The sequence below is a fragment of the Lepidochelys olivacea genome (genome assembly GCF_965140295.1).
Source record: "Lepidochelys olivacea isolate rLepOli2 genome assembly, chromosome: 24".
NCBI lineage: Eukaryota > Metazoa > Chordata > Testudines > Cheloniidae > Lepidochelys > Lepidochelys olivacea.
In genome coordinates, this window is record NC_140434.1 from 103,570 (window position 1) to 128,151 (window position 24,582).

Sequence of the window (24,582 nt, forward strand, 5' to 3'; positions counted from 1 at the left end):
GAAACAATACCTATTCCCACCCCACTGTCCTGCTGGTAATAGCTTATCTAAAGTGATTTCCAGCACAAATCCAGGTTTTCTCACCCTCCACCCCCCCACACAAATTCACTCTCCTGCTGGTGATAGCCCATCCAAAGTGACAACTCTTTACACAATGTGCATGACAATCAAGCCCAGCTTGTACATTGTGTAAATGCACATTGTGTAAAGAGTTGTCACTTTGGATGGGCTATCACCAGCAGGAGAGTGAATTTGTGTGGGGGGGTGGAGGGTGAGAAAACCTGGATTTGTGCTGGAAATCACTTTAGATAAGCTATTACCAGCAGGACAGTGGGGTGGGAATAGGTATTGTTTCATATTCTCTGTGTATATATAAAGCCTGCTGCAGTTTCCACGATATGCATCTGAGGAAGTGAGCTGTAGCTCACGAAAGCTCATGCTCTAATAAATTGGTTAGTCTCTAAGGTGCCACAAGTCCTCCTTTTCTTTTTACTGAATTCTTAGTAAGGCCAAATTATTGATGCATGCTTTTGCCCAAGTTAGAACCTTAGTCCGTACTTTGTGAAACACTTTAGTGATTCCAGGATTTAGTCTATGTATTGACTTAACATAGCCATTAATGTTCTTCAAAGAGCACATACTCTAGCATTCAACCATGAGGGCTGTGAGGTGTTATACCTCAGTTTCCCTTTTTTGCACAGCACATTAGGTCCACAATGTCTTTTCTCCTGTGTACAGTTTCCAGATCAGATACAGGCATTCACTGTGAAATATCAGTATCACAAGGCCTTTTAACATAAAGTGTGTTCTTATGTATCACTCTTAACATGTTCAAGGGTTTTTCCAAAAGATTAGACACATTGTAATTTTTTACAGTTTTTGGTATCAGCAACATGTTAGTTACAATTATTAGCAATAATATTAACATCAGTTCTATCACGTGTACATTTACAATAATTTTTGTCATACCAAGCCTTTTTGTTTAGACAAATAATTTGTTAGGTTAGCTTGTTCAATGTCCCTTTTGAACTTTCGTAGCTTTTTCTTTACTTTAGGATTTTTCTTAACATAGGATTTCAGTTTAACCACTTCCTTGAGGTTTTAGTATTTTAGAGATGAGGGAGGCAAGTTTGTAAGGGCATTTTGCTTTTTAAGAGTTAGCTTGCTTTTCTTTTTTTTTCTTGTCAGGTAGGAAGTTTGTATGGACATCATGCCTTAAAGAGACACAACCATTTTCTATCATGTCTGAACTATAGTTCTGCTTTTCACCTAGCAATTTCTGCATCCACAAGGTATCAGATACACTAGCTAGTGCTTACTAAGAAATTACATGACAAATCCAAAAAGTGTCTATGGGTCTATTCATAAGGCTGCTCTGCTGTGTAAAACCAGGAATCTAGCCTCTTTCTTCAACCTGAGACACAGACTATTCACTTTCAAAATTAGCTAAGGAAGCCTTCTTTAAGCTATTCACACTAGATTTTTCTAAAGCAAATTCAGTGGATTCATTTTCATTTGAAAGACTTTGGCCATTAGGCACCAACATACTTTCCTCAGAAGAGAGACTGTTTACTATCAACAATGGCCCATTAAGAGTCAATGGAAACAATTCCTTTTCACAGACCTCAAAGACTTCACCCAGAAATTCCTTTCCTTCTGCAGTATTATGCACTGCAACAGATTCTTTCTGAGCTTTATTTATGTCCAGAACTGACTTTGGCACAACAGACGAATCACCAACCTCCTTTTGAGTTTCACATACATCCAGAATCACCTCTGGCCCATCAGGAGGATTTTTACACAATCCCCTTTCAGGTAAATTGCTAGACTTCATAGTCAAAAGATTAGAAACATCCTCTTCCTTGTTAAAAGTTTCCCCACTGTCAGTGGGTAACATAGTTAAATCACCTTCATGCTTTCCTTGTGCCCTGGCTATATCAACCTGGTCAGACAAGGTTGTCATATTTTTACCCAGCAACATACTAGCAACAGGCAAAATAAAAGCACCAGAATTGCTTGGTCCCTGGGAGCTACTTATGACATTAACTGGATGCAACCTAGTTATAATGTCATTATCCCTAGCAGACAGAAATTTAGGACCACTTCCTTCCTGGGCTTTTGTTGTATCCAGAATCAACTCTGAGTTAACTAATAAATTTTCAACCATCATAGGTGACAGGCTTCTTCTGTCTGCTTTACAGACAGAGAACTAGAGAGACACTGTTTCTCAGCAGGCATGCTGCTATTCAAAACAGACAAACAACTGGAGATATGTTTCAGAGTATGAAGTGAGCTGTAGCTCACGAAAGCTTATGCTCAAATAAATTGGAGATATGTTTCAGAGTAGCAGCCATGTTAGTCTGTATCCACAAAAAGAAAAGGAGTACTTGTGGCACCTTAGAGACTAACAAATTTATTTGAGCATAAGCTTTCGTGAGCTACAGCTCACTTCATCTTTCTCTTTGTTTCAGCACCCAGGGCTGATTTCAGACATACACCCAGACAGTGTGACAGCTTCCTTAAAATGCCACTCCCAACAGATAAATTGCTATTCTCCATAGATAAGAGTCTCATTACACTGACAGGTTTCAGAGTAACAGCCCTGTTAGTCTGTATTTGCAAAAAGAAAAGGAGTTCTTGTGGCACCTTAGAGACTAACCAATTTATTTGAGCATAAGCTTTCGTGAGCTACAGCTCACTTCATCGGATGCATACTGTGGAAACATCCGATGAAGTGAGCTGTAGCTCACGAAAGCTTATGCTCAAATAAATTGGTTAGTCTCTAAGGTGCCACAAGTACTCCTTTTCTCATTACACGGAGCTGCTTTAAACAAATCACTTGCTAACAATTCATCACTTACCAAGACTGTATCCTTTCCTTCCTCAGTTAGGGCTTTAACCTGATCACCAACTTTAATTTGCTCTAGAGAAACATTTCCCTGAGCCTTATCTAATGGCAGATTTACTTCTGAGATATCAGACACAGAAATTTCTTCCACATATACAGTGCCTCCTTGCATAGATAAACAGCTATCTTCCTTAGACAAGCATTTGGAGAACCGCTCCATAAGCAAGTCCTTGCCCCCTAATAGACACAGGTTCAGGATTATTTCTTTCCTGTGACTGATTTATGTCAACCTGATTGAACAAAGCTTTAATATCATCCCCAATAAAAAGATCCTTAGGCAATAACTTCCTTACACCAGCTCTAACTTCATATTTAACACCATTCCATTCAAGGTGGATTTTGGCTAAAGGCACTTACAGTAAACTCATAGAGAATTACAATATTCACACTCTGATCTTATAAGTAATCTTCTTTAACAAGTGTGATGTTAGAAGCTAGAACTTTCCCTAAACAGCTTTTACCATTGACTTTTACATTCTCTGCACAAGTAATGGGGTTACCTTCACCTGAGATCACAGTAAAAGCATTTACATAAAAGGTGGCAGTGTTGGAGTATATTTGGTTACACACAGACAACTGCTTAGAGTCAAAAAACATACCAACATTGTTACAAACTGTATAGATTCTATCCCCATCTTTGTTGTTCAGAGAAGCTGGCTTTTCAGGATGATACAGTTCCTGTTGTTCCTTTATTCTCTTGAGTTGGAGCTTAAGTCTGTCCACTTTTGCCTTAGCTTCTAGTTCCTGTAATCGAATATATGCCAGTCTCTGTTCATGTTCAAAACACAGGCGTTCTCTTTCCATATCAGTTATTTTTTGCTTTTCCAGAAACTGAAGATATGCCATTCTTTGTTCAAACTGCTACTGGTTTCTCACTGCAAGCATTTTCGCTATCACTGGTTTCAGAGGGGTAGCTGTGTTAGTCTGTATCAGCAAAAACAACAAGGAGTCCTTGTAGCACCTTAGAGACTAACACATTTATTTGGGCATAAGCTTTCATGGCCTAGAACCCACTTCATCGGATGCATGGAGTGAAAATACAGGAGCAGGTATAAATACATGAAAGGATGGGGGGTTGCTTTACCACGTGTGAGGTCAGTCTAATGAGTTAAATCAATTAACAGCAGGATATCAAGGGAGAAAAAATAATTTTTGAAGCGGTAAGAGAGTGGCCCATTACAGACAGTTGATAAGAATGCGTGAGTAACAGTAGGGAGAAACTAGTACTGGGGAAATTAAGTTTAGGTTTTGCAATGACCCAACCACTCCCAGTCTCTATTCAGGCCTAATCTGATAGTATCCAGTTTGCAAATTAATTCCAGTTCTGCAGCTTCACGTTGGAGTCTGTTTTTGAAGTTTTGAAGGTATCCTGCTGTTAACTGATTTAACTCGTTAGACTGACCTCACACTTAGTAAAGCAACCCCCCATCCTTTCATGTATTTATACCTGCTCCTGTACTTTCACTCCATGCATCCGATGAAGTGGGTTCTACCCACGAAAGCTTATGCCCAAATAAATGTGTTAGTCTCTAAGGTGCCACAAGGACTCCTCATTGTTTTTCCTTATCACTAGCAATTAACAGATTTTCAATTCCTGCTCTGGGGCTTTTTTCTTAAAAGACAACCCCCTCTGTGAGCACAATTCTTCCAAGCTTTTTCTGTCAGGATCTTAATCAGGGTCACTCACTGTAACTGATTTTTAACCCTTAAACTCTCCAATAGCCAACATTAATTTTTGACAAGCGTGTGGTCCAAAAACTGATCCAAAAACCCAATTAACCTGTGGTAATGTGTATCCTAGCATGACTAAGTCACTGTGGCTGGGGTCCCAGTGGGGGCCAGCTGTGGTCACTCAATTAGGGTGAACTGCAAAGAATGGGGCAGACAATCCCCAAAAAGCTGGTGGATATTCCAATACTCAGATTTACCAAGCCAGCATAAAACAGCTTCTTTATTACCTTACTGGTTACTCAGAAGTCCAAACAATAAAGTTCCCTTAAAGTGATCCAGCCTCAGGCCTCCATCCAGGTACCTAAGTCAAATATGATGATTTCTGAAAATCTTATTTCATCATATAAAAGAAAAGGTTCTACCAATCCCAAAAGATTGGACACATTACCTCCCAGGTTATTGAATATTCCAGATCTTACCCAAATACACGCTACAGCCAATTCTTATTAACTAAACTAAATTTTATTAAAAAACAAAAGAGAGAGAGTATGGTTAAAAGATCAATATACATACAGACATGAGTTCAATTCTTAAGATTCAGATTCATAGTAGAGATGGTGAGCTTTATAGTTGCAAAGAGTTCTTTCAGAAATAGTCTATAAGTTATAGTCCAATGTTTATATTTCAGGGTGATCCAGTTAGAACTGGGATCGCAGTCCTTATGGCCTAAGTTTCCACTGTATGAAGCCTCAAGCAGCTCTGAGATGAACAGGATCAGGACCCAAGGATCTTTTATACAATTTCATGTCCTCTTTGACAAGTTGGAGTTCCTCGGGGAGATCCATCTTTGCAGGAGGTCCATCACCAGTACTTAGATATAGAATTAACATAAGGCAATTTCCTTGTTCCTCCACCGTTCACAGATGATTTGCTATACATTTCAAAGAGAGATGAATACAGAGAGATCCCGTGTTTACAATTAATTTAAATGCTAGGGTGTTCTTTTGAGCTCTGAATTATCAGAATACAGCATAGACAGGGACTGTTGATTACATTGTTGACCATTACCCATACACATGCAAATACACAAAAACACAACAATTACCTACCCACATGTCTTTAAGGGTCGAATTTGAGTTGTTTATTTTGCAGGATGTTTAACCCTTTTTTAACCAAGCGTCACACCATCATTACCACCAGTTCAGCTCCACCAATGGAAGCAGTGGTGAAAGCATTAGTGTAGACGGCTCCAGGTGGCTTCTGGTGATTTAAACACTGAGTTGTCAATCTTTGCTCAGAACGGGTCTCAGGTTTAAAAAAAAAAAAAGACAGTGCATCTTATAAATGACTGATATCCCATATAATTTGTCAATGACAGTTTATTTGCAATTCCTAAGAATTTTGCTTTCCTAGCTACAGGCCTGTGTGATTCTAATTGTGACAGATATTGCAATCCCATGCAGCATCTTTGGGGTCCACTGTATGAAATATATTAATGGTTTATGCATGATTGTGTTCTACTCCATGGTGGAGGCTTTCCATGGATCCTCCAGGAACTAAAAACAGTAGGGGAGTAATTATAAGGGGGTGATTACTCTGGAGATTGTAAACAATTCCAAAAAAATGCCACCCCCTGGGGTGTTTGAATATACTGACTGAAACTGGATTTTTCCAGAGATTTGGACAAAGAAAGGGCTTTCGGTATAAAAAGCATTTCGGTTCACATGGCTTTCTTTTGATTTGGCAAACAGAAAGGACCCACTTGCGGAAGGTTTGGAGGGCCTTTGGCTTACTAGAACTTCATAAGACTGATGGATGACCTCTGGTAAGCTTTTAGCATGCATATAGGAACTCTTATTTTTTATGGTTTCCCTGTAATGTTTTTGCCCTAATAAATGTGTTTGCTTGGAAGAACGGTGTTGTCACTGGTAAAAAATACTAATTGTCTTCTGAGAGAAAGTAACATATAGGCTGGCCTTTAGGCAGAGGGGCTTGCCGGGGATGTGGCACTAATAACATTTGATTTTACATTTAGGGTTGTGAAAAAGTAGACATTTTTTGTTACAGGTATAAAAGAAAAGACTAATGATATCCCCCTGTGGTTCCTGTGCCTTTGAAGATTCTCTTGAAATCTGATGATTTTGGGAAATTGTGTTGTCTTGGTCTCTGGTTTTCTACTGCATTAAGATCTGCATGCACTGAGATTGACTGATGGGGAAGCCCAAGATCTTGTCTTTATAAAACAGCAGTCTAAAGTACCAGCAGACACACTAGCTCCACCTGCACTTTAGATTTGCATTATTACAAGTGAACAGTTCAGCTGAACTTTGTTACTTGTCATAGTGCAGTGTGTTCATCCTGGCTGTTCAGAGTGTCTGAACTCTCCAGTTATTGCCGTAGCAGACATTACGGTTGCCTATCACCAGGAATCCTAGTTTTCTGTGATACAAAAACCAAAATTCTTCAATAAAAAACCATAAAATTCCAAGTTTTTCCACGGTTAAAATGAAATGCTGAACTTTAGTTACCCTAGCTACAATATATACACATATCAGTGGAACACAATGTTCTAGTGATATATTTACAATTTTTAAGCTGACAGCCCGAGCCCTGCCCATTCTCCTCGTTATCTGACCTGTCCCCATTCCCAATTCAATCACATAATTGGGGTTCCATTGTATATGTTTTTATTTTTCACAAAATGTAAAAACTAATGATTCTCTTTAAAAATGCAGATTCTACGTTTTTCTGTGGCAAACTGGCAGGGATCCTAGAGATCTACCGCACCGCATTAAGAAGTTGAATTTTGACAGCTTATGACATCCCAGGTTGTTTGTTTGTTTTTTTACAAATAAGTCTCTACCCTTTAGACTTTGTCTATGCTAGGAAAGTTAGTACCCATATTTCAGCCATTGCCACAGATGGCACTGGTGATAAAAGTGTAAGTGATACCAAGGATAGAGCTCAGGAGTTTTTAACCACCGTCTTGAAAATCTGTTAAAATAGGTTTTCATGATACCGTGGTGAGCCCTTTCTATATTAATGGCTTAACATAAGCACCAATCCAGTTGTATCATTGCCACTAGTTGCTATAATGTAAGTTTTGCATTATGTTCAATGTTTCCAGTGTAGCTGCAATGTTTGCAAACAACTCTTTCTCAAAATTTCCTATTGTGACACTTCCTCCAGTGGGAACATTGGGATAGTCAAGGCTCCAAGCAGCCATGGGTGTTTCAGCTTGTCAGCTAAACCTGTTTAAAACATGACATATTGGCAAAAATATGAGCTGCGGACAGTGCCTTGTCTACACTTGGACTCCCATTAGTGGAGCTGCACCGGTGTTACCAATGATAGAAAGCTTTTCAGTAAGATGGTTAGTGTAGACAAGGACCCTTGTCCTTGTCCTAGTCGGCAATCAGCCTGAAATACAAGATCCGAAGTGAGAATGACCTTTGTTCATAATAATTTAGATAAGTATTTCACTGATGATCAAAACAGGTAAAACAGGAAATGGATGATTATATTCTGAAGATCTGCACAATCTAATTTTGCTTTCACAGGAAAGTGAAATGGGTTGTGGGTGGTTCTTGGGAGAGTACCAGTGCTCCCATCTTCTCAAAAGTGGGGAAAGGGAGGAACTGTATAGGTCCCTTATACAAGAGTTGTAAGAGTAGCAGTCCACAGTTGAAGAGGTGCTGAATCAAATATACTTTAAATGTTAACCATATACATTTACCCTTTTAAAATGCCTAAAATAGTAGGTATTCCAAAAAACTATTTTTATTTTTTCTGGCAAGAACACAGTCATATGTATTTCCACCTTATGCAACAGAAAGCTTGTATGCATAAAATTACAAGAGAGGTTCTACAGGTAGAATTGAGCGGGGGGAAAGCAATGATACTCTTCTTCCAAGCTCTACCCATATGAGATGTCTAAACTGAGACACTACTCAGTGTAGATCAGGGGTCGGCAACCTTCGGCACGCAGCCCATCAGCGTAATCCGGTGGCGGGCCGCAAGGCATTTTATGTTGACCATATGCAGGTATGTCCCCCTGCAGCTCCAGCACGGCCCGCCACTTCCTGCAGCTCCCATTGGCCAGGAATGGCAAACCGCGGCCACTGGGAGCTGTGGGGGGTCGTGCCTGCGGAAAGTCAACGTAAACAAAATGTCTCGCGGCCTGCCACCAGATTACCCTGATGGGTTGCGTGCCAAAGGTTGCTAACTCCTGGTGCAGGTATTAAAAAACGGATCCTGCATGCTCTGTGGAGACAATGCTGGACTCCTCAGCATGGGTTCAGATACATCGCTGGACTTCGTAGCTTTTTCCCTCCCTCTTACATGCTTTGATCATTAGTGAAATGTAACCTATGACATTAAATGACATTAAAACTGTAACCATTAGGCATCTGAGTTAACACCCTTTAAGATGAACAGGGTAGCTCACATTTGATCTTTTATTTCAGGCCCCATGTAAACTAAGGCAGCTATCACAGCAGAGGCTCATACTCTATTCACATGTTGATGGTTTTCTTTACAAACAAAAAAGGGCTGGAGACTTTCTTTTATGCAAGTTGACATTTTGTAGCACAAGATGGCCACCTAAAAAAATGCTAGCTTGCCAAGGTGCTCTATGCCTAATTTGAGCGCTAAAAGCTGCAGTAGCTCAGAAGAGGGTACAGCAGCCATAGCAGTGTGATCACTAAAAAGGTTGCAAGAGGACTGTGGAACTGCAAGAGGGCCCATTACAACCTCACAGCTATAATTCATAGAATCATAGAATATCAGGGTTGGAGGGGACCTCAGGAGGTCATCTAGTCCAACCCCCTGCTCAAAGCAGGACCAATCCCCAATTAAATCATCCCAGCCAGGGCTTTGTCAAGCCAGACCTTAAAAACTTCTAAGGAAGGAGATTCCACCACCTCCCTAGGTAACGCATTTCAGTGTTTCACCACCCTCCTAGTGAAAAAGTTTTTCCTAATATCCAACCTAAATCTCCCCCACTGCAACTTGAGACCATTACTCCAGTTTGTTGTCCTAACCCACTCAGAGGCAGACAACATGGTGGTAAAAAAAACACTTTAGTCCTGTCTAAATTACAGCTTCTAACAGGGAGAATTACATCTAAACTGTCCAGCATAGATGAAGCCAAAAGGTGCAGTGATTCAGTGCAGGGTACAAAAGTGGGACCCTGACTCCAATTAAGTACAACTGGAATAGTGCTGGCATTATTTGCGGATTGTTGCAAATACTTATGTGTGGACAGAAGGTATGTTACAATCGCAGCAAGTGCTGTTTTTCTAGTGCAGAGTTAACTTCTGGGAGGGTTTTCAAAGGTAAGAAAATCTCTGTGCGGTTGTGAAGAGAAGGGCTAGAGAGAAATGAAACTACTGCATCTATTTTTGGAGGGGTGGGAGGAGTTATCTGAACAGATCATCTGACCTGTTTTAGATTCACACAGCATTGTTAGTCATGGTTTGCTGTTTCTCAAATCCCCATCATACTTCACCTGAATGATGAGAGGAAAGCCTTTCAATACCATCTTTCTTCCTCCCTGGCCTACAACACGTCAGAGAGACCTGCATAAACTACTTCCATAATAAAATTAAATACCAGAAATCAGCCTGATCTCTGCATTATTACAAACTTAGTCAGTGATGGGCAGCACAGTCTTAAAAAACTAACCTTTTGTACGGACTTTCATTCTACACCAGCCAGAGCAGCTAGACCCAATTTTTTAACAAGGCAACTTTGAAAGTGGTAAATGGGAAAGGTATTGAACATCTTGGATTTTTCATTTTCTCATTTTTAAATGCTCTTTGGTCTTAAGAAGAAGGAGGGTGTCATTTGATAGTTAGCTGAACTGCAACAGATTAACATTTAGTGAGCTGAGCGAAAACTCTGAATTCTCTAAGGATACCAATATCTGTAAGCTCTTCACGGTTTTGTCCTTATTGTTAGAAAATAAACTGTCTTCCTGGACTGCAACTGAAACACAACTTCCCAAAGGTAACTGACCCAAGTGATGATAAATTGGCCTCAGGTCCCATGATCTGTGACTAGAATAACTAGAGCATACAGTGCTCATAGATGACATTTACAATTCAGTAGACATGTCTTTGGTTGTTTTTATTTCTAATACTCCCTGTTCCCTCCATATGAACTGGATTCTGCTTCCAACATAGGATTTTTTACTAATCTTCTCATCCTCTTTGAAGAGAGACAAATAAACGTTAACAGATTATCTGTATAAAATCACTACAGTTACCCTTTGTAGATATTACAAGTTACATGCCAAATGCAAAGAAGATGCCGACAAATGCTGTAACCCCTGTCCCTATTCATTCTGATCTCAAAATACTGCATAATCCTCAAAAACAGCAGAAAAAGCCACCAGCAAATTTCAAATACCCCCCCCCACCAACTCTGGGCTGAGAACAGGAATTAGACTCAGCTGAAAACACTGTTTTTTTGTTTCTGAAAGTTTTACGCCCTACAACCTCTGCCTTAACTATAAACACATTCTGGCCAAAAGAAATAAAAATTATACTGCCTGACAAAGAAAGTGCAATTTACAGGAGCCCCTTGCAAACCTCGAGCATAAGGTCCCATTCTGCCTCTAGAGGACCACACAAGGGAGAGCACAGACTGGCGTATTTGGTACATAGGAATTGCCAGATTGTCTCAGAACAGTGGTCCATCTAGTCCAGTTTATGCCTCTAACAGTGGACTGTATCAATAGCTTCAGAAGAAGGTCCAAGAAACCCTTCAGGGGGCAGCTGTAGAAGAGCCTGCCTACAGGAAAGGCTGCTACTTAACCCTCATTAATTAGAGCAGTGGTTTTCAAACTTTTTTTCTGGCGACCCAGTTGAAGAAAATTGTTGATAACAGCGACCCAACGGAGCTGGGGATGAGGGGTGTGGGAGGGGCTCAGGGCTGGGGCCGAGAGTTGGGGTGCGGGAGTGAAGGCTTCAGGGTGGGGCCGGGGATGAGGGATTTGGGGAGTAGGAGGGGGTAACGGCTATGGGCTGGGGGTGCAGGCCCTGGGGTGGGGCCAGGGATGAGGGGTTTGGGGTGCAGGAGCAGGCTCCAGGTTTGTGGGGCTCAGGGCTGGGATTGCGGCGTGGGAGGGTCAGGACTCTGGGCTAGGGGTGTAGGCTCTGGGGTGGGGCCAGGGATGAGGGGTTTGGCGTGCAGGAGGGAGCTCTATGTTTGTGGGGCTCAGGGCTAGGGATTGGGGCGCAGGGTTGGGGCATGGGCTTACCTCAGACAGCTCCTGGGCAGCGGTGCAGTGGGGGTGCTAAGGCAGGCTTCCTGCCTGTCTTGGCACTGTGGACCACGCTGCGCCCCAGAAGCAGCCACCAGCAGGTCTGGCTCCTAGGCGGAGGTACACAAGCAGCTCTGCAAGGCTCTCACCCGCAGGTACCGCCCTCTCCCCCAGTTTCTATTGACTGGTTCCCAACTAATGGGAGTGGGGAGCTGGTGCTCAGGCTGGGGGCAATGCGCGGAGCACTGTGGCCTCCCCGCCTAGGAGCCAGACCTGCTGCTGGCCACTTCTGGGACACAGTGCAGTGTTGGACCAGGTAGGAACTAGCCTGCCTTAGCCGGGCAGCACCGCTGATGGGACTTTTAACGGCCCTGTCGGCAGTGCTGACCAGAGCCGCTGCGACCCAGTGCCTTACATTCTATGACCCAGTACTAGGTCGCGACCCGCAGTTTGAAAACCACTGCATTAGAGGTTAGCTTATGCCCTGAAACATGAGAGTTTATATCCTTTCAAAAACTTGAAGTTGTGACCCGGGATGTTTTTATTTTCCATACAAATATACAATCCCATTTTAAATTCTGATAATTTCTTGGGTGCATGTGGAGGTGAATAGAGGGAGGAGTACTTTCTCCTTTTCCCTACTGGTGACCTGCAGTGGTCTACAGAAAAAGGAATCATTCCTACATGCTTCCTAAGATGTGCAGAAATTTATTCCTGCCCCTCCAGCCCTCTGGTTTTGGGAGTGGAAGGAGAAGTTGGTGTACCAGTACGCATTGGAAATGGCACTAAAAGGGCCTGATCTGCATGGTATGTGTCTAAGGCAGGGGTGGGCAATAATTTTTGCAGGGCTTACCACTCCATGAATTTTGGTAAGTCATCACGGGCCTGCACATTTCTACTATATTAATGGAGGGGGTGCGAGGTCTGGGAGGGAGTTTGGGTGCAGGAAGGAGCGCCAGGCTGGTGCAGAGTGTTGGGGTGCAGGAGAGGGTAAGGGGTGTGGGCTCTGGGAGGGAGTTTGGTACAGGAGGGGGCTCCAGCCTGGGGATTGGGGTGCAGGGTCTGGGAGTTTGGGTGCAGGAGGGGGTTTTGACCTGGGGCAGGGGGTTGGGGTGCGGGAGGGGGTGCGAGGTGCAGGCTCTGGCTGCAGGGCCATCATTAGGCATACGCAGCAGCATAGTGCACTATGAAATTTGGGGCCCCAAATTTCATGGTGTCCTAGGCAGCTGTGTGCTGCATACGCGGCAGCACCAGACCTGCGACCAGCCCTATCCCTCGGCCAGCCCCGCGCAGGCTGTGCCCACTGCAAGGCGCAGGGCCGTCCCTAGGGGGGTGTGGGGCCCTGGACAACTCCCTCTGCCCTGCCTCTTACCCTTCCCCCCTGCTCTACCCCCGGCCCGCCCCCATTCCACCTCTTCCCCCACCAACCCGCACTCACCGGCAGCAGCGGGAAGCGGAGCAACCTGGTCACAGCCCGCTCCCAGCCGCAGTGCTCCGCTTCCCGCCACCGGTGAGTACGGAGAAAGGATCGCCCCCCGCACTCACCAGCAGCGGGAAGCAGAGCGACGCAGCCCCAGCCCACTCCGCTTCCCTTGTCCCAGCCCCAGCCATGTCGCTCAGGTTGGGGAAAGGACTTCCCCCGGCTCTCACCGTGCCTGGAACCCCAGGGGTTCACGAACCACAGTTTGGGAACAACTAGTCTAAGGTTTCAGAGTGGTAGCCATGTCAGTCTGTATCAGGAAAAAAAAATGAGGAGTACTTGTGGCACCTTAGAGACTAACAAAAATATTTGAGCATAAGCTTTCGTGGGCTAAAACCACTTAATCGGATGCATGCAGTGGAAAATACAGTAGGAAGATATATATACACAGAGAACATGAAAAAATGGGTGTTGCCATACTGTTAGGGAAAAAGGGTTCCCCTCCCGTCTAGGGTTAGGAGGGTAGCCTTCCCTGGACTTCTGTATTAGCCAAACAAAACACAGAGTCTTGGCTCTTTGATAAAGTGAGGCACTTTATTGCTAGCAAATACGACAGCTGAAGGGCTCACCAATTCCTTTTCAGAGGAAAATGGTGAAGCCCCGAACAAAGAACAGGGATGAGCTTTTATAGCTTGGTTCAACATACATTGTGATATCTCTTCCAGTTCGAACCGGTTAACCCAGTCTGTTTGAAGTTCTGGGGTAGGTAAGAGCATGGAGGCTTATCTGTATAAGGAATTCTCTCCCCAAAAGCAGGGAGTGCAGGTTACACACAGTTCACATTCTTTCTATCCATAAACAAAGTAGAAAGGACAGATAAGCATAGAAAAAAGACAGCAGCGTAGCTTTACATGATTATAGGGTCGCTTTCTGGGTTTTTTTCCCTATCAATACCAACTGTAACAAGACCAATTAATTAAGGTGCGCTATTATCAGTAGGAGAAAAACTGCAGGAGATTTACAGTATCACACTCCTCTACTGTGCACTTTAGGAAGTGCAGGGGAAGGTAGCACAGGCACTGTGGACCTTAGAAGATCCACATCTCATTAATGCACCTGTCCTGTTGATCTTCTAGAAGCTGTGCCAGTAACTCTTGGAAAGTCACTCACAATGCAGCAGCAAATACACTGCACTTGTGCACTCAAAACCACATGGCACCCTACTAACCACTGGTGCAGTTATAGTGGTGTAAGTTGCAACAGCACAGTTCTCTAGTGAGTAAGCACCAAATGAAAGTTATAATTTTAATGAATCACTCCTGCAAGAAACTAACTGGGTACCTCTGCATTCAGAAGCAGTAGAATTTCCTACCAAAGCTTATTCCAAACCGTCTTTCCCATCTGCTGATGAGAAGTTGGTTCCAACTGCCCCCAACCAATTTCTTCACTTTTTCCTTACTCCTATTGTCCTTCGTGCTTTGCTCTTTCCTTCCCTCCCCAATCACTCTCACATTCCTCTCTTCAGTGTCTCTACTCCTTTCTTTCATCCTTCTGATCAGAGAATCCCCATCTAAGAGAGAACCACTTACTAAATAAGTAAATAAATCAAAAACAACAATCCCCAGCCAAACTGGGGGCGAGAAGATCATGAAATGAACATGACATTTTCAAACCATCTCATTGTTCATTCTCCTTGAGGCCTCCTCCTCCTCTCTCTCTTTCTTCCTGTTTAAACTTCAACATCTTTGGGGCAGGGAATTCCTCTTATGGGTTTGTATACAGCCTAACATAATGGCCCCCAGTCTTGGTTGGGGCCATTAGGTGCAACCATAATACAAAATAATAAAAAATAAGATTCTATTTATTCTCTCGGTGATAACACTGGCACACAAAAGGAGCCTGATGTGCCACTCTGCTACACTACTTTTATGCTGGTATGACACCACTGATTTCAATGGCGTTACATAGGCATACAAATGGTGTAAAAGTGGAGACTCAGGCCTCAGAGGTGCATGGTGCAAACGGCTTTTCCTCCTCAGAGTACTTACTTGAGGGCAGGCCACCTTAGCTTTTAAAACCAGATGAAAGTCATGGACATTGATTGACCCAGATCCCTAAAGGTAATTAGGCTCCTAACTTCCATTGATTTCAGTGGAAGTTGGGCACCCACATATCTTTATGAATCTGGGTCATTCAAACTAACTAGCACACGCCTACTCTGTTAAGCAGTCAATTATTCTTAATCAGGACTTTCTGTAATTCTCACAGTTTATACATTCCCAGGAGGCACTTACATATGTTGAATAATATCCTATGTTTCTTACACAATTTATTTTAGATTAGTTTATAAGTTCTCTGCAAGTAAGAAATAGAAGAGGTGGGAAGAGTGATTGTTTCAGGAAAAGGTGCAGAGCTGTATGAATAAAAGGACCAAACACTTTGAGACAGTCTGTACAAGTGTACAATTGTATGGTAGAAGGCCAAGGACATTATCTAAGGCTGAAAGGTTGTAATACTGTAACTAAATTACCCATTACAAAGCTAACTAGAATTAGTATTAGTGGAAGTGTTTAGGCAATATTTACACACACCACTTTAACCAAAAGTTGGATTTTAAATGTATTTAGTTAAACCAATGCAAACCCCTTTGTGTACATTATTAAGGGCACAGGTAGAGCCCTTACTGATATAGCCTAAATTGATCCACGCCATTTTTAAACTGCTTTAAGAGTGCCCATATAGGGTTTTGCATCAGTTAAACTAAATTGATTTAAAAACATCTTTAGTTAAATTGGTCCAAGTTTGTGTGTAGACAAGTCCTTTGAATAATGGCACAAACAATTATTTGGATGTCCCCGATGCAGAATGTTGTACTTTGATAATGCATAACACAAGGAAGACTGCTGGGAACCAAACCATTTAACAATGGTCTATCTGCAGAAGCAAGCTTTGATGGCTTTTTTATAAGAGTGCCATAAGGACTGTTAGAGAGACATGATGAGTGAGATAAATGTGACATTCTATACCTTGGGGGAGTGTCCTGTAACCCCCATATTCCTCATCTGTATATAACTGTGATATTACATTAAAGCATGCCTTGTAAGGTATCAGGGGAAAGGTTATGGTCTGCTGAAAGACACTGTTCTATCTAAATATGTGTATCATCAATGCATATGAAATTATAAGAATTGTGTTGTACAGTTTTCACTAAAATATGGTGTGGGTTTGGGAGGCACTCAGATACTCGCCCTACAGTGACAATGACAAGGGAGGTAACCAACACCTGGGTGGGTGCTGTTGAACAGACATCACCAGCAACTGTCCAGCAAGGGAGCTACAATGCAATGACTCACGTGATTAGGGCCACACCAGGGTAACTGCTCAACCTTGCCTGGGGACTCAGCAATGCCCACCAGGTATGCCTGGCCTTGTGTTCTCCAAGCACATGGACTAAGAGTATAAAACAGGACATGGGGGCCCATGATTCGCCTTTCGCCTGCCCCCACCTATGCTGCAAGCCACAAGGACACTGAGAAGATTTAAGACTCCTCTCCAAGAGGAGATTGGCCCAGGTTTCAAGCGTGAAATCTGTGTACTATGAACTGCAATATCCAGTGGGGTGAGAAAACCGCTTAATGTAGATGTTGGCCAGTCTAATAGGGTTGAGAGTTTAGACTGCATGCTTATATTTTCTTTCTTTTGGTAACTAACTCTGACTTTTTGCTTATAACTTATAATCACTTAAAATCTATCTTTTGTAGCCAATAAATTTATTTTACTGTTTATCTTTACCAGTGAGTTTGTATGAAGTGTGTGGCAAAACTGCTCAGGTTTGCAAAGGTTGGTGTATATCCACTTTCCATTGATGAAGTGGTGAACCAATTAATAAATCTGCATTGCTCGTCTTGAGCAGTACAAGACGGTATATTCCTGAGGTGCAAGGCTGGAAGCTGGGGGGATTTGGCTAGTGCCTTTCCCGGTCTGATTCATGAGTGGCTCTGGGAGGATTCATGCAATATAGCTGGGTGTGAAGCTCCACATGCGGTTGTGCTGAGTAATAATAGCATCTGGAGGGGTTTGCTGCTTGTCACTAGCAAAGCATTGTGAGAGACAGCCCAGGCTGGAAGGTTTAGGGGGCACAGTGGTCCCATAGTCCCAGGCTGCACCCCAGGGAACCCATCACAATAATATCTTTTATTGGACCAACTTCTGTTGGTGAGAGAGACAAGCTTTTGAGCTTACACAGATCTTTTCTTCAGGTCTGGGAAACTTAGAGCATCACAGCTAATATAAGGTGAAACAGATTGTTTAGCATCTGTTCCACCCTACACTCTTGAGTAAATTTCCCAGACCTAAAGAAAAACTCTGTGTAAGCTTAAGGGCTTGTCTCTGTCACCAAAAGAAGTTGGTCCAATAAAAGATATTACCTCACCCACTGTGTCTTTAATAACCTGGGACACACACGGCTACAATGACACTGCATATAGTGATTATTAGACAGTTTGCAACTTTATACAGCAAGAATTAAACATTATCTTTAGTGAATAAGTTGTATGGGGCAGGGATTTTGTCTTCATCCTTGTTATAAAGCTCCCAGTACTCTGTTAGCACCATACTAGTACTAATTTAAAATAAGGGCCCCATGAAAGTGAAATTTCACTCTGTAAATATTTAAAATAATTAAAAGACAGAATATGTCACTTTTAATTTTCTTTGTTTTTAATAATATTGGGTGGGGGGTCCTTAAAGAAGCTGCAATAGTGTACTAATTATCAGTGGTGAAACTGCTAGTATGCAGCACCTAGATTCCACAGTGATTTGCACAGGTTGTAAATATAAATAGATACATTGTGTGCTTACCATAAGAAATGGTGTGTGTGTGTCTGTCAGCGTTTTATATAACACCTGAGAATAAAAAGGAAATGCAGCAACCATTTTTTTAACCATGAGACCTCATTGAAGAGTGGCCTAAAAAGCAAGATTGAGATTTAGAGGAAAGAGAGGGGGAGCAGGTTGTATTCCTGAGAAACCCACATATTCACCTGCTGTTTTCCCCTCATCATTTGCTCTGTAGGCAAGTCCTGAGGTCTTAAAAGTAATTGCTAAAATTTCCTTTATTTAAAATGTCGCTCATTAAGAAAGTCAGGAGAACATTTTTGTTGGTGACCCAGGGGATCAACAGCTATCCTATTATGCAGCCACAGACTCCAGTATATGGTACATTGTGCACCAGACAATAACACTGAGTAGGCATCAGAGTAGCAGCTGTGTTAGTCTGTATCTGCAAAAAGAAAAGGAGTACTTGTGGCACCTTAGAGACTAACAAATTTATTTGAGCATAAGCTTTCGTGAGCTAAAGCTCACTTCATCGGATGCATGCAGTAGAAAATACAGTGGGAAGATTTTATATACACAGAGAACATGAAACAATGGGTGTTACCATACACACTGTAACAAGAGTGATCAGGTAAGGTAAGCTATTACCAGCATGGGCGGGTGGGGGGGGACGATCTTTGGTAGTGATAATCAAGGTGGGCCATTTCCAGCAGTTGACAAGAACGTGTGAGGAAGAGTGTGTGTGTGTGTGGGGCAAATAAACATGGGGAAATAGTTTTACTTTGTGTAATGACCCATCCACTCCCAGTCTTTATTCAAGCCTAAGTTAATTGTGTCCAGTTTTCAAATTAATTCCAATTCAGCAGTCTCTCATTGGAGTCTGTTTTTGAAGTTTTTTTGTTGAAGAATTGCCACTTTTAGGTCTGTAATCAAGTGACCAAAGAGATTGAAGTGTTCTCCGACTGGTTTTTGAATGTTATAATTCTTGACGTCCATTTATTCTTTTACGTAGAGACTGTCCAGTTTGGCCAATGTACATGGCAGAGGGGCATTGCTGGCACATGATGGCATAGATCACATTGGTAGATGTGCAGGTGAACGAGCCTCTGATAATGTGGCTGATGTGATTAGGCCCTATGATGGTGTCCCCTGAATAGATATGTGGACACAGTTGGCAATGGGCTTTGTTGCAAGGATAGGTTCCTGGGTTAGTGTTTTTGTTGTGTGGTGTGTGGTTGCTGGTGAGTATTTGCTTCAGGTTGGGGGGCTGTCTGTAAGCAAGGACTGGCTTGTCTCCCAAGATCTGTGAGAGTGATGGGTCATCCTTCAGGATAGGTTGTAAATCCTTGATGATGCGTTGGAGAGGTTTTACTGGGAGTGGATGTATCATTACACAAAGTAAAACTACTTCCGCATGTTTATTCCCCCACCCCACCCCGCAACTGTTCTTGTCAACTGCTGGAAATGGCCCACCTTGATTATCACTACAAAAGGTTCCCCCTCCATCCCCCCCCCGCTGGTAATAGCTCACCTTACCTGATCACTCTCTTAGAGTGTGTATGGTAACACCCATTGTTTCATGTTCTCTCTGTATATAAAATCTCCCCACTGTGTTTTCTACTGCATGCATCCTATGAAGTGAACTTTAGCTCACGAAAGCTTATGCTCAAATAAATTTGTTAGTCTCTAAGGTGCCACAAGTACTCCTTTTCTTTTTACTGAGTAGGCACAATTTCAGCCTATTTTACACTTGAGCTGTAGCGCACGAAAGCTTATGCTCAAATAAATTGGTTAGTCTCTAAGGTGCCACAAGTACTCCTTTTCTTTTTGCAAATACAGACTAACACGGCTGTTACTCTGAAACCTGTCACTAAATGAATTAAACAGCTTCTTAAAACACAATGTGTCCCTGCCCCCAAAGCAGGGCCCCTCATTCCCAGGGCTACAGCCTCAAAGCATCTCTCCAGACCCACACAATTAACAGACTGATCTGAGCAGAAGGTATTTCAGCCTGATAAGAAACAGAGGGGTTGGGGAGACTGGCAACCTGGCTGTTCCAGAGTGAGGAAGGAGAGTATATGAGATGGGGAGCCGCTCTCTTCAGTTCTGGGGACACTGCTTAGATTCCCCCAGAACCGCCCTGCCCGCATCCAGGTACATAGTGCAGAAAAAATGTTCCATCTATCCAGCTTCGTCTAAGAGCTAGAACCTGCTTCTGGACCGGGAGCTGTGTTGCTGCGGCAGCCCCCTCGGAGCAGTCTCTCCCCCCAGGGAATCGTGAACAAAGGCTCCAGCCAGAGGCCGGGGCGCTGCCTGGCCCGGAATAGACATCACGTCATCCCGCTCGAAGCCATTAGGCAGCAGCGGCTCCATAGCTGCAGCTGCAGCTCAGGCTCCCCGCACCTGCTCCTCCACAACTCCTGGGGATGGAGATCAGGCCGAAAGGCAGCGCCAGCTTCAGTCCCAGCCTCCCTCGCTAGCTATCTCAGTGCTGATGCTGTGCCCCGAAGCGGAGAGAGACCCTGACCCACTCCTCCCCACCACAGCCGTAGGGAGACAGCTCCCTTCACTGCATTCTACCCACCCAAAACGGGGAGCAAAGGGGCCCCTAACCACTGCAACCCGCCCCGACAGGGAGTAACAAGAACTCTGCCCACAGCACCCCGTCCGATGGGAGGGCAGCAGGGACTCGCCCCCGCCCCGTTTTCCTATTCCCACACGCGGAGTCTACATTCTCGGTATCTGGCAGAGCGTTTCGCAGCATCTTTGCCCCTCGCATCGGCCTGGGCGAGTCCCTGGCACCGACCCAGACTGCCGGAGGTGGACACTGATCGTGTTGCTCTAGAGGGGAGGTTAAGACCTAGGCATGCTGAGAGGGGTGCTATTGCTGGGTATGGCCCGGTATACGGAATGAGGAAAGTGGTGGACACGGCTCAATCGCGATTGGCAGGGGGGTGGCGCTGGGCACGGCCGCTGGGATGCACGGGCATGTCACTGGGCACGGCACAGTCTCGATGGGGCTGGGAGGGCACGGCACGACACGGTCTCGATGGGGGAGGGGAGGCGCTGGGCACGGCCTGGTCTCGACAGGAGCTGGGTAGGACCCGGTGACCTAGCTCCACTCACCTAAACCGGGTCGGACACTGGCGATCTCAGCCATGGTGCAGATGAACGGATGCAGTCGGGGTGCGGGATCCTGTTCGCTGGGCTCCCGCGGTACCGGCCTCCGCCCTGAGGATGCTCCGAGCCTGGGATGCAGAAGCTGCCGACTGGCCCTGATGCAGCACAGTCTCCGCCCACAAAGACCGATCTGGGGATTAGGCTCCGCCCCTCTCCAATGTCACCCGAAGAGGAAACTCCGCCCAAACGCCGACGCCACCACCGGACAGTGACGGGGTGGGCAGTGGATTCGCTTACCCTACAGTACCCACATTGGCAGCAGGCGGGCGTATCCAGCACTAGGGTTGCGAGGTGGAGGAGTGTATTCCACCGGCAAGCGGGGCAGGGAGACAGGGTATCCCACACTGGGTGTACAGCCGGCGCAGGGCTTGGGAGGTGGTCTACCCCACACTGGGGTGGCGCTGTTTATATACTGCAGTAGGGCTGGAGGGGGTAGGGAGTTGGTTTATCCCACATTAGGGTGGTGGTCTGTGCATCCAGGGCGCGCTTCTGCGCTGGGCTAAGGAAGCGGTGCATCCCTCCCTGTGTGTTATCTTGCACGGGGTGTTGTAAGGGTATATCTTTCTCGCGGAGCTGGAAGGGGACATGTCCCAAACCGGATCATTCCAGTTGCAGCAAACTGAGGGCAATGACCCTACTACGCAATGAATCCGATCTAACAGCCAAAGAGAGAGTGGGCGGGTGGAGGGTGTGTGTATGCGAAAGAGACCTCAAGAGATCGAGGACTTAAGACAAAGTGAAGAAGGGTTAGGTCAGCGCACTGGCCTGGGCTTTGGGAGAGGCCTGCTCCGCTCCAGGCTCCCGCTGTGTGAGTTCGGGCAAGACAGTCGCTCGGTGACGCAGAGGCTGTAAGGGCCAATTCACCGTCGCCTGCGAGCCGCACCCGAGCAGGCTCCCAAAAGCCTCTTGGGTGTAACGCACACGGCCTGCCCGAGGCAGATGTTCCAGCCTCTGATTCCGGCTCTCTGGATTCCGGCCTGTTCTGTTCACACACGACGCACGCGTGGGGCAGAGGGACTAAGTCTCCGCAGGAGACGCTCCCATAGCGGCGCAGAGACGGAAAACAACAAACATGGCGGCCCCTCAGCTCTGCCCCCTAGGAAGGGGGCGGGGCCCCACCGTCTCTTCACCAAACTAACATGGCGGGGGTCTCAGATACGTACCCAAGAACCAGGGCAGCGACCCCAGCTCGCTCTGTAGCACTTGTGGCGGCTCCCCTTTTCTCCCCCTCCCCCATAAAGTTGGCGGTCATACTTTCGCCCCCGCCCCTATGCCCGGCACAATCATGGCAGCGCCCCACTTACCTTCCGCCCGGAACCATGGCGGCTCGTTTTCCTTTGCTCCCAAACAAACATGGCGGTGCCGGCGCGCGCTGCTCTCCACACGGGAGCCCGGACGTAATTTCCGTTTCCCGTTGGAGGAAGCGGCGGCAAGCGGGACGGGAAGATGGGGCTGAAGAGTCTGGTCGGCGTGGGGCTTACGGCTTCCCGGTTCGTGGCCTTGTGGGACGCTCAGATTCCTGCTCTTGTAAACCGGGCGCACCGCCAGGCGGGCTCCTGGGTCTGACCGCTGAGGCCGGGCCGTCCGGGAGGGGTTGTCGTGGGTTTAGCTAGGGGGGAGGGCCCGGTCTCTGCTGTGGTAAGAAATTGCTCTTGTCCTTTTAGGGTGGAGCTGGGGGATTGGTAGCAGAATGTCGCACTCGTTGAAGATGTTGCCCTGCAAGAAGAGAAGAGCTGTTGCTGTGGAGCCCCAGAGTCCTTCCGTCGACTTGAGCTATCACAAGGAGGGTGTAGCTCTCCTCTCAGATGCAGAGTCTGTTAAACTGGAGTCTTCTAATGCTAGTCACGCTGAGGAGCTCAGAGACTCTGTATCAAAGCACTGGCTAGTGAGCAAAATCACAGATACTCAGCCTGTGTCAGCTGCCGACAAGCCTGGTGCACAGCCTGCATGTTCTGCAAGCACTACTGTCACACTGGATGAGGATTTGCCCTTTTTGGAAGCCACTGATGGTGGAGCCTTTAAGGGAAACGTAATCCCAGGAAAAGGGACCTCCGAGGCATGTAGCCAAAGGGCTTGGAAAGAACCAGTGGACAATTTCCTGAGGAGTGGGAAAAGAATCACAGTGAAGCATAGATCAGATCTCAGTCAGGACAGTGGTGAAGGTCAACAGAACACAAAAGAAACTGCGTCCGCAACTGAATTTCTTGAGCAGGGTAAGGATCAAGAATTCACTGCAGAAGGTAAATTAATTTGATATGGCTTGCTTGCTGCTGTCATTATTTACACAGCAGCATAAGCACACGAGGTATTTTACAAACAAAAAGGGATTAGGTCTCTGCTTCATAGAATGTTGGGTCTGATTTTCAGCCCTGCTGAAATATAAACTCTTGAATTTAAGCTGTTGTTACAGGCGTGTGGTGGTCCACATGCTTTGTGAGTTCTTGGAGTGGTGGTGTTTGTCAGGAAGAAGACTATAATTTAGCTCTTAGAGCCACTTTCTTGTTTTGTCCAGGCAGAAAATCTTCAGAAGAAAGACCAAAAAAACAAAGAATTAGAAACTCAGAGAGAATAAGATATTATTTAATAAAATTGAAAGGACAACACATTTAAAATATGAAAGGAAATAACTGTTTCACACAACATTTAATCCAGGGAATTTATTGACATTAGATATTATTGCAGTCCAGAGTTTATGGGGATAAGAACATCCAGAGTTATATTCGGTACAATAAACAGTTTCTTTTAGAAGGGATATAAACAATGGTGCTTTAGGCGTAAGCCAGCCATCTACTGAGGGATTAGGAAGAAACTTCTTGTTTGGGCAGGTTATTCCATTACAGGAGTTCTTGCATCTGCTTCTGAAACATGGGTATCTGCCATTGTTGGAGACAGGATACTGGACTAGAGTAAGCATTACTTTATTCTGATAGGTTTCAGAGTAGCAGCCGTGTTAGTCTGTATCTGCAAAAAGAAAAGGAGTACTTGTGGCACCTTAGAGACGAACAAATTTATTTGAGCATAAGCTTTTGTGAGCTACAGCTCACTTCATCGGATGCATAGAATGGAACATATAGTAAGAAGAGACACACGCACACAGAGAGAGAAGGTGGAAGTTGTCATACAAACTGTAAGAGGCTATAACCTGCTGAGTTATTACACATATTGAATCTATTTCCCTATGTTAAGTATCCTCACACCTTCTTGTCAACTCCCTAAATGGGACATCTTGATTATCACTACAAAAGTTTTTTTTTTCTCCTCCTGATAATAGCTCATCCTAATTAATTAGCCTCTTACAGT

At 44.7% G+C, this 24,582-nt stretch overlaps 2 protein-coding genes across 9 annotated transcripts in view; one reads left to right on the forward strand and one right to left on the reverse strand.

Annotated features, from left to right (window-relative positions):
- Positions 1–22,708, reverse strand: part of SYT11 (synaptotagmin 11) — a 45,209-nt gene extending 22,501 nt beyond the window's left edge. For 2 of the 3 annotated variants that reach the window (XM_084613238.1, XM_084613237.1), the window contains exon 1: positions 21,229–22,327. In XM_084613238.1, coding sequence (XP_084469364.1) covers positions 21,229–21,262 — 34 coding nt within the window. In that variant the 5' untranslated portion in view covers positions 21,263–22,327. Of the gene's footprint in view, positions 1–21,228; positions 22,328–22,586 lie in introns of those variants that run through there. The other variant, XM_084613239.1, reaches the window with a different exon arrangement.
- The window catches only part of GON4L (gon-4 like), a 53,260-nt gene continuing 51,372 nt past the window's right edge, over positions 22,695–24,582 (forward strand). For 3 of the 6 annotated variants that reach the window (XM_084613226.1, XM_084613229.1, XM_084613230.1), the window contains exons 1-2: positions 22,700–22,772; positions 22,947–23,522. In XM_084613226.1, the coding sequence (XP_084469352.1) occupies positions 22,973–23,522 (550 nt within the window). In that variant the 5' untranslated portion in view covers positions 22,700–22,772; positions 22,947–22,972. Of the gene's footprint in view, positions 22,773–22,844; positions 23,523–24,582 lie in introns of those variants that run through there. The other 3 variants (XM_084613231.1, XM_084613228.1, XM_084613227.1) reach the window with 3 other exon arrangements.